The sequence below is a fragment of the Gymnoscopelus microlampas genome (genome assembly GCF_963454915.1).
Source record: "Gymnoscopelus microlampas genome assembly, chromosome: 6".
NCBI classification, from domain to species: Eukaryota; Metazoa; Chordata; class Actinopteri; order Myctophiformes; family Myctophidae; genus Gymnoscopelus; species Gymnoscopelus microlampas.
The window spans coordinates 21,518,239-21,532,684 of NC_139943.1; the positions used below are offsets into that span (position 1 = coordinate 21,518,239).

The following is a 14,446-nucleotide window of genomic DNA, read 5'->3' on the forward strand; positions in this document are numbered from 1 at the left end:
ATGAAAGAGCAAGAGCAAAATGGCAGCATTGTAAATACAGTCATAATGCAATATGTGTAGAAGAGAACACACTGGAGCAGCTCTGACAATTAAATTAAATTCAACGGTGGGTCCTAAGAGTTACTACAGGGGGTCCGCCAAATCTTTGTGTGATTGGATATATTTTTTTACATTAACCACTTGAATCCTATTATCCCTATTCTGCAAAGAACTTAAGCAAAAAATAGCATATCTACAAGCTTGTAGATCGGCTATTTTCGGCAAAGAGGTTTGGTGTTGGTCTATGAAATCTATGAAAATACAATTTTATACAATATGTAGTGGGGGTCCCTGCTTCATCTCTCTTTCAGCTAGGGGGTCCTTGGGCTGAAAAACGACCCCTGTGCTACTACAATGCTGGTGCTAGTAAATGACTGACGTTTCAATGCTAGTGCATCTTCCTCAGAGTCATGGCTCTGAGGAAGAAGCTCCAGTGTGTTCTCTTCTACAATTGCTGTTGTCCTGATCCTGTGACGAACCGGGCTTGCCTTGTTTGCCTGAGGCAATATGTGTCTTTGTGTCACTTTCTACTCTTTCCACCAACCTGAGCCAAGTCTGTTCTTATGGAGTATGCCACTGGTGTTCCTACAGCGTACGGGGAGCTCGTTGTTATACACAGACGGGTCCCAGTTGTACTTGGAGCAATTGTCCTTCTCTGGACCAGGACTTAGTGGGGTGGAAGGGGTCTGAGGGCCTAGTAGAGGAACACATAGAACAAAACAAATGGAACGTCAGGTTCAATTTTGATCACAGACTATGAGCGTGGACAGGTGGCGGTGTGTTTGATTTCACCATTTAGGCCCCGTCCACACGTACCTAAGTATTTTTAAGAACACCGCTTTTTTAATGTGCTTGGGGGGGTTTGTCGACACACAAAGGTGCTTTTGTCCCCTGAAAATAAATGTTTTTGAAAACTCTGGCCACAGTGAAGATTTTTTTAAACACCAAACTTGCATTGCTGTGTGGCTGGAGATAAATGGGTGCGTTTGGTGTTTCCATATTGAAATTGTATTCACCTGAATTTTGTTGAATAAATCTTTAAAAAAAACTATGTGATCCATAATAACAGGATCAGAATCTCATCTAGAATCTCTCTATCCCATAAAAAAAACAAAAAAACATTTGGTAATATAATTCAGCTAGATGGTAAATTTTGGAGTACATACAGCGTTGTAGTGGGTACATGAAAAAGCTGCTTTTCCTGACCTGCTGATAAAGCTACAGTGGGTTAGGCTAGAATTGTGAGTGGCAGTTCAATAGGGCATTGAGAAAATCCAGGCCATAGTTTACCAGATGCGATGGCAGCGGCAGCGCTCTTCAGACCAGTTGCCTCTACTATGCTCCCATCTGTGTGGACCACTATGAGGGTAGCCTTCTGGGTGTTGAGGCCTTCTCCGATCTGCAGCGTGGTCCTACCAGTCTAAAGGGGAAGATCAAATATACTGTATCTAGGACAGTCACTAAGCACTAGAATATTCTACCCGTCTGAATGCATTTTCATCATCATTATCCAACACATAATTTATGTTTCCTCGTGTGACCTGCAAAAAGAACCAATCTCAACAGAAAAACAGATTTGTTGTGTCACTGAGTGACACAACAAAGCATAAATTAACCAGTGATGGCCAGTAACAAGGTACATTTACTTGAGTACTGTACTTATGTACACTTCCCAAGTATTCTATATTTTACTTGAGTATTAGTTTGTTTGTTTTTTACTTGACTTGACAAGTATTGTACTTTTGACTCCACTACATTTCAATGCTAAAGGTTTTCCTAACTCATTTATTTAAATCTAAATGTATTAAATCATCCCCAACAAACTGTTTACATTCATTGACTGCAGAAGTACACTTGTCATCTTTAAAATCTGACTGGACATTTCCTCAAAATGAATAAATACCGTAGTTCTGACTGAAATAAGGTAGGTTGACTGTTTTATGTGCTGAGGAATCTGCATATACTGTACAGCAATATCACTGCCTGATTAATGGCTACAGGTACAGTATACACATACAACCCCTCACACAGAGACACACACAGGTGAATCAGAACACTGCAGTGTGTGTGTGTGTGTGTGTGTGTGTGTGTGTGTGTGTGTGTGTGTGTGTGTGTGTGTGTGTGTGTGTGTGTGTGTGTGTGTGTGTGTGTGTGTGTGTGTAGTTTGTTACACAAACAAAAAATGACATTGGTTGTCCTTTCAGTTAGACAAATTGCATTTCTATGCTGAAGTTTTAATGGGCTTTGCTGAAGTGTGTGTGCGTGCGTGTGTGTGCGCGCGTACGCGTGCGTGTGTGGTGTGTAGTTTGTTACAGAAACAAAAAATGACATTGGTTGTCCTTTCAGTCAGACAAATTGCATTTCTATGCTGAAGTTTTTATAGGCTATGCTGAAGTTTCTATAGGCTTTGTTTAGCGTTGTCAGTGCATTCATTGTGTGGTTTCAGAGAGTTATGACTGAGGTACATGTGATACAGTGATGTGTTGATATAAAACAAAAGGCCCTTTTGAATACTTTTTTTAAAAGCAAGCATTCCTGTACAAACTCCTGTACAAACTAACCATTGCAGTTAGAACTGCACACTCACTCCCAATTTTCCACCGCACCTCTTCAGACTCCACTCGTCCTCAGCCCTTAGCACTTAACTCTCCCTGTACCCTTTCCTGCCACCTTCTGTTCAATTGATGCAAGCGACTGACCTAGATATTACGACCACAGACAGAGCCTGGTCATATTCTAATGTAATTGTTACTTAGGCTTGTTTTTCTTGACCATAATTTTAAAATAATTAAGTAATAATTTAGCTATCATGTTATTTAAACAGATGCTAGCTTCATTGTTTACCTGGTATCCTAAAGTTTCAATGTATAGATTATTATTTTGACAGTATATTGTTTAGAAAGGGTTCACAAACCTTTCAGGCCACGACCCTCCAAAATAATCATATTTGAACTGGGGTGGGTGGGGAGGGGACCCCTCAAAATAATCATATTTGAACTGGGGACCGCCAACCCTGACAAGCACTTGCAATTGTAGGCATTACATTTAGTTTGACTCCACAGATAAATATTGTGAAAATAGCCGAACTACGAACTCACTTGTGAGCTTGTAGATCGGCTATTTTCACAATGTTTGTGTCTTTCTTTAATATTTGACAATTTGGTATTAAAAAGATCTTAAAAGTCCTTAAATTGTCACTTTAGAAATGTGCAGATAACCTGTATACACTTATAATGTATGTGTGAGAAAACAATGTTGCACATTATTAAGCTAATCATCTGGGGACCCTCCCGACCCCCAGTTTGGGAACCACTGGTTTAGACCTCACATGAATGCTAGGTTCCTACTACACTGTCTCTCTGCATTTGATACAGTATGTATGTATACTTTGTACAGTATGTGATTACCTTGCTTATTGTAATTAAGTCGCTCTGGATAAGAGCGTCTGCTAAATGCCTAAATCGTAACTTGTAACTCAAGTAAAAAATGTCACTGAGCAACTTTCACTTGTAGTGGAGTAATTTGACCAACCTAGACTCGAGTATCTTAATGGGATTGTGTACAAGGCCACCACTGACCACTACACCAGTCATTAAGGCAACAGCTATGTCAGAATGCATCAGACTGGTGTAGCCGGAAGAGCGGGCACCTAAACACTGTGGGAACACTGGGCAGACTGGGCACCCAATGCTAAATTGCCTATTTAAAAAGATATATATGGGAAATGGTCTGAAGTAATGTAAAGTACACATGATTTGAAAATGCTTGAAAATGTAAGGCCTAATATTTCAAACATTTCTACAAATTGCTACAAACCTGTCTTTGTAGCGTGTGCATGCCAGTTATGGGCATAAACAAGAAGTTGAAGGGTAGGCTGAATTGAGGTGATAATGATGTAACATGCATGTTCGAATCATGTATACTATAGGCGACTTTACATTACTGTAGATCATTTTCCAAATTCATTATTTCTTTACAATTTGGGAAAAATTGGCCACAATTTTTAGGTGTCCACTCTTTCTGAATATAACCAATGAGTGAAAACTTACAAACACATGCTCAGGGATGGTTCCTGAAGTAGCCACGGTTGTGGTGAACACATTGTCCTCTGCAGAATGCACATCACCCACAGTCACGGTTGTGACGTCTGTAACAGTTTAACATGACAAGACAAAATTATATCTCACTTAGAACTGTGTGCATGCACAACATATTCTACTTGTTTATATGATGTTTTTGCATAGTAGTGTATATTTGTCTGTCATTAAATGTTTTGATAAATTGAGTACAAAGGATGGAATGGAAACAAGCCATAGGCTTTCTTAGGTTTAAAATCATCTTAACTGGCCTTGTATTATTGAACTGTACCTCCCTGTGCTTGTCTTTACAAACTGTTGTATTCAATCAATTCAATCAATCAAAAGCTTGTCTCAGACAACGGCTATTAATCCAACCAAGTCTATGCCTGTATGCAGTGGTGTAAAGTAACTAGGTACATTTACTCAAGTACTGTAATTAAGTAAAATGTTTAGGTACTTTTACTTTTCTAGAGTATTTACATTTTTTTGTACTTTTACTTCTACTCCACTACATCTCAGGTCCAAATATTGTGCTTTTACTCGACATTTATTTTAACACTTTAGTTACTAGTTACTTTGTAGATTTGATTATTATTACTGAAAACATACATTAACCACTTCAGCCCTATTTAAACTTTGGCTATTTGAAAATAGCCAATCTACAAGCTCAAGTAACGATGTGACATTGTTGTGAGCTTGTAGATCTGCTATTTTAAAAAGATTTTAATACATTTTATACAAACATACGATACCATGTGAGACGGACCATTCTGCATAATGAGTACTTTCTACTTTTGGTACTTTAAGTACATTTTGATGCCATCATTTTGAACTTTTACTCGAGTAAATTAATTAAAAAATAAATAGAGTACTTCTACATTGCAGTATTGATACTTTTACTTATGTAAAAAAAATGCGAGTACTTTTTCCACCACTGCCAATGTGCTCCGCTACTTCGATAAATGGTTGGCTTACGTCAGTAACGTATGTAATGCATGCATATAATCCTCCACTGAGTCAGAGCCTTGCCTGCAAACGCTGCTTCCTCGGCATCGTCAGAGTTCGGCAAGGACTCGATGCTCCCCGGCTCTCCCATGACTGTCATCGTGGTGACTTCGGCCTCCGACTCGGTATCAGAACCCACCCCCTCCTCCTCCTCCTCTTCCTCCTCCTCCACCAACACTGAACCCACAGCAGCGCTGATAGGCGTTTCAACGACGACCAGCCCAAGCGCCTTCGTTGCCGAGTCCGTTTCGTCCATTCTTTCCTACCGCAGACGATTTAAGCCGAATCTAACCGATCGTGTAATCGGCCGGCTAAGGTACCCTAGCCGATTGCACGGTCTAATAAACGGTTACAAGGGCAAATGTTGCGACGCGTTTACGTCTATTGTTCATGCAGACATGATCAAGTTGATTCTAAATACACTTGTAAGCGCTAACCGCAGTGAAATGGCGTCCAACGTTTGTTTTCATGAACAGGAAAGAGATGTACCGGAAATTACCGAATGAACACGACGCAATGCGAAGCGACGCAACCGAGTTATGGACACAACGGACAAAAATATTTTGAAAAGCTTTATATAGCAATAATAATAATAAATTGTATTTGTAACGCATTTTATATTTGGCACAAATATTAAAGTGCTACATTGCAAGAAAAACATATTTTAAAATAAAAACAATGAAAAGAATAAAATTCAGATCAATGGTCAGAGACCCCCCTCCCCACTATACACAGCTAAGAATAAGTTTAAAAAACAAACAAGGCATCAATAAGTCCATCTAGGCAAATGCTTTGTTAAAAGAAAGGTTGTAGTCTACTCCTTTTGAAAGCGTCAACGGACTGTGGTGCTCTCAGATGGTCATTGGTCAGGGTGGGCATTCCAAGCCAAGGAGCAGCTGAGCAGAAGGACCAGAGCTTTGTCTTGTGGGGTTTGAGTGTGTTTGAATTTCTATCACTGAGCTATATAAAGAGACATAATAGGGTAATCATGTTAAAAACAACAAAATGTAGGCATTAAATAAGATCACACAATATCAATATAAAATAAATGTTAAACATATTTAATACAAAACTTAAACCTTATTTAATTTATCCAATCTATTGACCATAACTGCAGCCACCAACTGATAATGTGAAACATTTGTCAGACTTGGGTATACACAGTACATGCTACATATCATGACATGTGGCAAGTAATTGTTGTGAACTGAAAGAGATAAGCTAAAGAAGATGCTTGACATGCTCCGTAAGGAAGCGTCAATGTATAAGTCATTCAAGGCGTTTTGTGATCGGCACTCACTCCACCAGCTGATCACTCAGCCCACAAGGCTGTGTGTTTCCACTCAAACTACCATAGATCTCATTCTAACAACGGACAAGGATAAAATCCTAAATAGTGGTGTTTCTACCTGTGGCATATCTGATCACAACATGATCTTCTGCACCAGAAAGAAACGTAAACCTAAGACCGGTTACCACAAAACAGTCACGATCAGAGACCTCAAAAATTACAAGAGTGAGAACTTAGATCACAGACTGGAGGAACAGGATTGGTCCGACGTTCTAAACAGCACACAGGTAGACGAATCCTGGCTTAGTTTCAAAACCAAATTCATTCAAATTTTGGACAGTGTGGCTCCCATGAAAACCATCAGGGTCAAAACCCGCTCGGTGCCATGGATGAATTCGGACATCCTTACTGCCATGAAAGTCAGAGACAAAAAGTGTTCTGAGTTTCATAAAAGTAGGATCAAACCCGCCAAATGTTTTAACAAAGGTCTCGAATCCCACGTAGCTAAACTTGAAAAGGAAAAAAACAAGCTAAGAAACAAGGTAAATGGCATGCTCCAGTTAGCAGAAAAAAGCTACCTCGATGACAACATTGAGGAAAATCAAAGAAAACCACGAGAGCTTTGGAAGCTACTCAAGAACCTCCTAGGCTGCAGCAAGAAATTGAAAACCAGGCTTACAAACATAAGCCTCAAGGTGAATGACACTCTCATTTCATCTAAACACGAAGTGAGTAAAATCCTCAACATATTCTTCACGACCGTAGCCTCAGATTTGGTTGAAAAACTTCCTCCACACTCTGGGAGATATGGTGAGGAGTATGTTGTCTCATTTTACGAAAAACAGGGTGTTTGCAAAGATGATTTTAAACTCTCCCCTGTGAAAACAGAAGAGGTGTTTAAAAAATTGAGTGCTCTTCATCAACACAGAGCCACAGGCCTCGACAACATCCCCCCCAAATTTCTAAAAGACTCAGCCGCCTCCATTGCTCCAATCATTACCCACATAATAAACCTCTCCACCATACAGGGACGGGTCCCTAACGATTTCAAAAAAGCAAGGGTGACCCCTCTGTACAAAAAAGGAAACCAATTAGACCCTGGCAACTACCGCCCTATTTCTATTCTAAGCTCCATCTCGAAAGTCATGGAAAAAATAGTCTATGAACAGGTCAACAAGTATCTTGCCGAGAAAAATCTAATCTACAAATTCCAATCTGGTTTCAGAACAAACCACTCCACTGACACATGCCTTCTCTATTTGAACGACTCTATCAAACAAGAGATCGAAAAGGGGAAATATTGCGGCATGGTCAAGCTGGACCTCCAGAAGGCCTTTGACACCGTTAATCACCCAATTATGATCAATAAGCTCAAAGCAATAGGTTTTGATGACACGTCAGTGAACTGGATGAGATCCTACCTGGAAGGGAGGGAGCAAGTGGTGGAAGTAAACGGCACCCAGTCCCCCCCCCTCCCAGTGACTTGTGGTGTTCCTCAAGGAAGTATACTAGGACCCTTACTGTTCCTGATATATGTGAATGACATGTCTTCAGCCTCCGACTGCAACCTGTTCCTGTTCGCAGATGACTCGGCCCTGCTAGTCTCGGACAGGGACAGGCTGCAGGTTGAGAAAACTCTCAGCTCGGAACTCAACAAGATCTGCATCTGGCTCTCCGACAACAAGCTTTCATTACACCTGGGTAAAACGGAATGCATCCTCTTTGGGTCCACTCCTAACCTTAGAAAGGCAGAGAGTTTCACGATCAAAGCGGGTGATGATATCATCAAAAGAAAAAACGAAATTACCTATCTGGGCTCTATCTTGGAGGCTGACCTCTCTGGTGACAAAAATGCTGAAAAAACGATCAAAACGGTCCACAAAAAAACACGCTATTTGGGGAGGATTGATCGTCTAGTCAGTAAGAATACTCTGAAGACTCTTGCAGTGGCCCTCATACAAGGTCATTACGATTATGTTGTATTACAAAACCCATCTAACCCCTGATCATTTTGATAGGATTGGATGGCTTAGGGTTGAGGACAGAGTACAGCAACTTGCTATGGGCCTGGTCTTCAAGATATACCACAACATTGGGATCCCCCTGTATTTGTCAAAATACTTCCAAAATGTTAATGATGTCCATGGTCACAATACCAGAGGCAGCTCCACAAACCTTGTCCAACCCTTTTTTGGCTCAACAAAGGGAAGTAACTCGTTCTCATGCTATTCATCAAAAATGTGGAACGCCCTACCAAAAGGAGTAAAGGAGTGTAAAACCCTACTCTCTTTCAAAACTGCCCTAAAGATACACCTTCAGGAGGCTGCAATTGGAAAATGGCCCCTGTCTAAGTCCTAACCTAACCTACCCCCCTACCCCCCCCCCCCCCCCTCTCCTTCTTCTTTTGTACATATTTCTCACTCTTCATACCAGTAACCTGTAAACTGATTGTATGACATTCTATAGTAGTTGTGTATATCTGTCTGTCTCTTATATGTCATCATGATTTGTGTGCGTGGGGAACTCATTTGAAACAAGCTCAGTGCTTTTATGAGTCTTCCAGTTTAGTAGACCTTGTATTGTGAATTTGTACTTCCATGTACTGTTGTTCTCATGTCTTACTAAATAAAGTACATCAATCAATCAATCAAAGGTGTATGAAAGGGAGATGAATAACAGCAACAATAACATTTAAAACCGTTTTAATGAAGTAAAATAAAATATCAAAAAAATAAAATACATGTATGCACTGTAATCTATTAGGTTATCATACATATCGTCACTGTCGTGTCACTATAGTGTTACAGTTGTAATTTGGTCTGCTCATTTCTTTGTGTCATCACTTCCAATTTCACTTGTTTATCCTGTATCTTGTGAGTCCTCTCTCCTTATTGGATAAAAGTGGTATCCCAACCTGAAAATGTGTTTTCTATTTACCAAAGAGCTGGAGAGACCGGGAGACTCCTGTTACTGAACAAACACTCTATAGCAATGAGTACTATCAGAATATATAGAGCTATTTATCACTTACCCTAAATTTTTTTGGCGAAAATTGCCAATCTACAAGTTCCCAACAGATTGCGAGCTTACAGATCAGCTATTTTCAATTCTTTTGAAAAGTGTTCACAAATTATTTTGAACATTTTGGGAAAGTTTCACATATGACGACATGCCCAAAACAGGGACACCAGGTTGAAAGTGGTTAAGTCTGTCTGTGGGTTTTTATAAATATTTAACAAATGAAAAATGTTAATAGCTTCAGAGAGAATGCAGATCCATTGGGGTTCTTTTTCCTATTTCCTGAAAAGTAACGCTTTTGGACATAAAAAGGTTTCCACCCGAAAGTGACGATGTGCAATTTAAGCCCTTCACAGGTAGTCAGAGTTTCAATTGTAGAACACAGTTAACTTGGTCCTGACTGCACTAGCCAGAGGCAGTGTCTAAGTAACCTATTGTTTTTGTTTGTTATTCCCAAAAATAAAGGATAGTCTGATTATTGCCATTTGCCCCCTTTTGAGTCAATATCCTAAATATAAATCTTACATTATCTAGCCGAATTTGACAACAGATAATTTGCACACCTTGAGAACTCAAGACACAATCAGTGGCACTTGTCATATAACTCTAAACTAAAAGATTTTCATCTGCAGAACTCTCTACAGAATTTCACAACTTTCCCCTTTCCTTAGTTAGGTCCCTTATTATATTGATAACTTTAATAAATATATCCATGTATACTGCTCTCATAAAACTGAGATATAAGTTGCATGTACATGCATATGCACATTAACCATTGTCCCACTGGGTGAGCCACATCACAGAGGAATGCAACAGATATGTTATAACAGCAGTTCTCAACCTTTTTTGGATCAAGGATCACTTGAAAATCTCAAAACCGTTCGCGGGCCAACCATCTGACCAATTAACACAGCAGCCATTTGGCATGCATTTTGGAACTAACATAGGGTACTTACTTATTGTTATCATATTATTTTTTTAAAGGCAACATGCTATGACATTTTTAATATAGATTTGTTATATTAATATTATATTATCAATAAAATCGTGATGTTTAGACAATAATTTGGGGGCCCACAGGTTGAGAATCGCTGTGTTATAAGATTATCCAATCACAGGTAAACCTGAACTATAGTAGACTTCCATGCCAGACTGACTAATTAGAAAAGAGCCATTTGGTAAAGCCATAATTGGCCACTGGCTAAATGAGAAGTAGGTTCAAATCAAGACATTAATTTTGTCTTTATCCTGATCAACTCTGGAGTCTGGAAACCATATAGTAGAGCAGAAAAAAGATCACTACAAGCCCAACTGATACATAGCACAGTATCTTGCGGTTGTCCCGGCTGGAGCGTACCATGGTGGAGAATCTCTTAACACTGCCAGTTAAAAGTCCAGTTGCACTTAGGAAATTGGAGTCCTTAAAGACAGAAATAAGGGGGATCACAATGTCATACCATAACATTTCAACTCCATTGTCAATCCACCTTACAAAAGCACAAAAAACTAACTCTGTGTGTGGTACATAAGTCGCATAGCATAGTGATTCTACAAGCAAGTTGGTGGTTTCAAGTCATGTGATTTCAGAGAGTAACAAATTAAATGTATTAAATTAAAACGTAAAGTTACACAAGTGTGTGTGTGTGTGTGTGTGTGTGTGTGTGTGTGTGTGTGTGTGTGTGTGTGTGTGTGTGTGTGTGTGTGTGTGTGTGTGTGTGTGTGTGTGTGTGTGTGTGTGTCATTAAGCAGAGGCAGCACAGTGGTTAAGGAACAGATACAGAGTAAGAGAAGTACTGTAAGATACAGCAAGGTTCTGCTTGTACAAACTGCAGGTGGTGCACCCCCAGGGTAATAGGTTTATAATTAAATCGTAATATGAAGTTAGGGTTTGTTTGTTTTTGTGTTGTGCTTTTGGGATTTTAAGATTGTGACGTTTAGTTCTTGAATGTTTTTCTGTTTAACAAGTTATCCAATGGATTTTTGTATTTGGGCACAGATGGGGCTACTAACATTAGACATATTTCAGTACAGTCTAACAGTCTTAAAGAATAAACATATTAATTGCCAAAAGCTTGAGTAAATAAGTGAAGAGACACTTATTTACTCAAGCTTTTGGCAATTAATTTGTTTATTGTGTGTACTGTAAAGCGTCCTTGGGTTTCTGAAAGGCGCTATATAAATCCAAGTTATTATTATTATTATTATTAAAGAATAGAGATGTGTAATGGATGCACAGCTATAATGTAGGCCTATATACTCTTACCATATTATCCAGATATATGTTCTGGTCCTCTGCTTCCTTGTCAATGTCATAGGCAAGCTAAGTTTAAGAAATGCAAAGAAAAAACAATAGTAATAATTGACAATCAATTTAACCTACATCACATACTAACTCAATAGATATCAACTCAACTTAAAACTTTATTGTTAGCTCTGGTCCATACCGTTAGAGAACTCCTTCTAACACAGAAGGAGTTCTCTAACGGTATGGACCAGAGCTGCTTTGTCACTTTTTCCGTGAGGAACTGAGGAAGAAGCCCAACAAATCCACAGTGAGCCCTTTAGGAGGGCCATTCAAGCAAGCCGCAACTGGAGCCTGCAGTACCACCACGGCCCAAGAAACCATTACGCCAGAAGGAAATGTTTGGATCGGGGAGAGTCTGGTGCAGCGCTCAGGTCCTGGACCTGGTGAGACGAAAAAGGAGCCCGGCCAGGAGGCCACCCACAGAGCCTAGTCCCTCCACATGCCAGAGCCTCCGCCAGTCCTGAGTAGTTCCGGAGAAGCGGACTGAGTGGCCCTGTCTTTCCCTAATAGGACTGACCGTGGGTAGCTACTGGGACGTAAGTCGGGGCTTGATCAACCCCGGCTGGGTCACCTGGGTGAGGGTGTATGTTGTTGCGAGACCCGAAACACCCGATGAACCCAGGCTACAACACTTATGATACGTCCCAGGTGCATCCATGTCATGTTTTCTTCATAGTGTCATATCACAGGTTTACTAATGTGGGTGAAACTTTCCCTAGCATGTGGAGTCAGATGTTTACCAATTATTACAACAAAATCACAGTGTTAACTAAGTCTAAGACCCCAATCAAAAATGAATAATGCTCTTAGACTGTATTTGTGTACTTATTTTAGCCGCAAGCAACTCTTAGATTCTATTTTAAATAGCTGGAAAGAATCTAGAGTTGCAATACCAACCCTTGACAGCCCATACAACAAAAACTTTGCAGATATAAAGAGGATAATTCAAGCGTTCTGAACAGCTGCAATATTGGTGAGATTAACTTGTCTAATACAATCAGATAGGACTTTTCTGTTTGGATGTATGAGCTGTCAAGGGTTGTTAATGCAATTGCTCTAGATTCCAGAGGTATGACAGTCATGTTTCAGGGCTATAAAATTACTAGAATCAGAGTTGCTGATATTATCATTGATCATTTAATTCAAAACAGCAAGCCAGGCATACCACATACTAGCCTTAGATCAAGACTACCAGATGTATATCAAGTCTGACTTTTACTTTCGTATCTACGAGAGTCTTAGCCCCCCCCCCCCCCACCTGGAATGTCACCAGTAAAGCCCGTATTCCTCCAAACATGTACAAATGCAAAATATAAGGTGCTTACCCGCTTGCCCCAAATGTTAACTAGGTGTCCGGAGAATTTGTGCAATGTATTAGTCCATATTTTTCAATAAAGAAGTGTTTTAATCCCGTCTGTGGCCGAACGCAAGTTCCCCTCCCCTCGTTTACTTCCTGTTTACATTGACTGTAATTCTGGCTTTCACCGGATGCGCCCCGTCACTACCGCCCATTGAGAACTTCAAACAGAATCGGTCACAGACGGGATTAAAACACTTCTTTATTGAACAATATGGACTAATACATTGCACAAATTCTCCGGACACCTAGTTAACATTTTGGGCAAGCGGGTAAGAAGTACCTTATATTTTGCATTTGTACACGTTTGGAGAAATACGGGCTTTACTGGTGACATTTCAGAGCAAACTGGGGGGGTGGTCGCTAAGACTCTCGTAGATATAAAAAATATCAAAATCAATAAAATACATCTACCACAGTCTTGATCTAAGGCGAACCACATACTACATACCGATTTCAATCTGGAGACTTTGTTTGCCAAATTTTCAGCCATCTGCTTATTTTCGGCATCCAACATGTCGTCCACAGCCCCATGTCCTGTTTTAAGGAAGATAACGTGATTAAATCGGTCAGAAAGTATGTCACATTACACCCCCTCTCCCCATAATGGAAAACATATGATATAATAACAACTGAAAGGCTGTCGCCCGCCGTTAAGGAGTCCAAATACAAGATGAACTGAATCTACTGTTGAGAGTTATATAGTTGTCTATAAATCCAGAAACTTATTTTCGATAATAACGTTATGTACAAATTGCTATTTTGACACCCAGCTCTCATACGAGTAGTTTGTTGGTAATTTCAAACTACGAAAGTTTAATTGGTTGAATGAGACAGGATAATCTTTAAGAATATTTAAAACTATATACGTGTCAGTAGAAGGTAGTACTACCTCGGTAATCCGCCATTTTGGTTGTTGATGTTCCACTTCCAACAACGTCCTTTTCCTCTCTTCTTCTCTCGGTTTATTAGGGGATATCAAACAACATAAAGGTGCATACCGCCATCTACCGTACAAGCATGTGTAACACATGTCATTTAACCTCAACGATTAACTTCTACTACTCAACCTTGTGTCTCTTAACGTGTTATACTTATGCCCCATGAAAATGACATGCCTTCCCAGTGATTTATACTAAGAGTTATAGGTTCACACTCCCTTTCCCTCTGCTCCCAGGTCCAAATCCCCGCTCCTGTCCCGACTCCCATGCCTCCCGCCTCCAGAACTTTATCAAGAATAGTTGTGTTATTTCCTCTGCATAACTTGTCGTCACAGATTAACATAACACATTTGTAGCCTAATTATTTATTAGGCGCAATGAGCTTTACTATGGTGAATGAACTAACCTATT

General features: G+C 39.9%; 2 protein-coding genes across 2 annotated transcripts in view; both read right to left on the bottom strand.

Moving 5' to 3' along the window:
- Positions 1-5,569, bottom strand: part of deaf1 (DEAF1 transcription factor) — a 34,946-nt gene extending 29,377 nt beyond the window's left edge. The window contains exons 1-4 of the mRNA XM_084060191.1: positions 5,148-5,569; positions 4,089-4,186; positions 1,330-1,459; positions 584-733 (exon numbers count right to left, since the gene is read on the bottom strand). Of these exons, the coding sequence (XP_083916317.1) occupies positions 584-733; positions 1,330-1,459; positions 4,089-4,186; positions 5,148-5,379 (610 nt within the window). The 5' untranslated portion in view covers positions 5,380-5,569. The remainder of the gene's footprint in view (positions 1-583; positions 734-1,329; positions 1,460-4,088; positions 4,187-5,147) is intronic.
- Positions 5,570-8,940: 3,371 nt separating this feature from the next.
- Positions 8,941-14,015, bottom strand: bet1l (Bet1 golgi vesicular membrane trafficking protein-like). The gene is made up of 4 exons (XM_084060017.1): positions 13,987-14,015; positions 13,546-13,631; positions 11,696-11,752; positions 8,941-10,852 (listed from the first exon to the last, which is right to left on the bottom strand). The coding sequence occupies exons 1-4, from the start codon at positions 14,000-14,002 to the stop codon at positions 10,685-10,687; spliced, it is 327 nt and encodes a 108-aa protein (XP_083916143.1). The 5' UTR covers positions 14,003-14,015; the 3' UTR covers positions 8,941-10,684.
- Between the last annotated feature and the right edge of the window lie 431 nt (positions 14,016-14,446).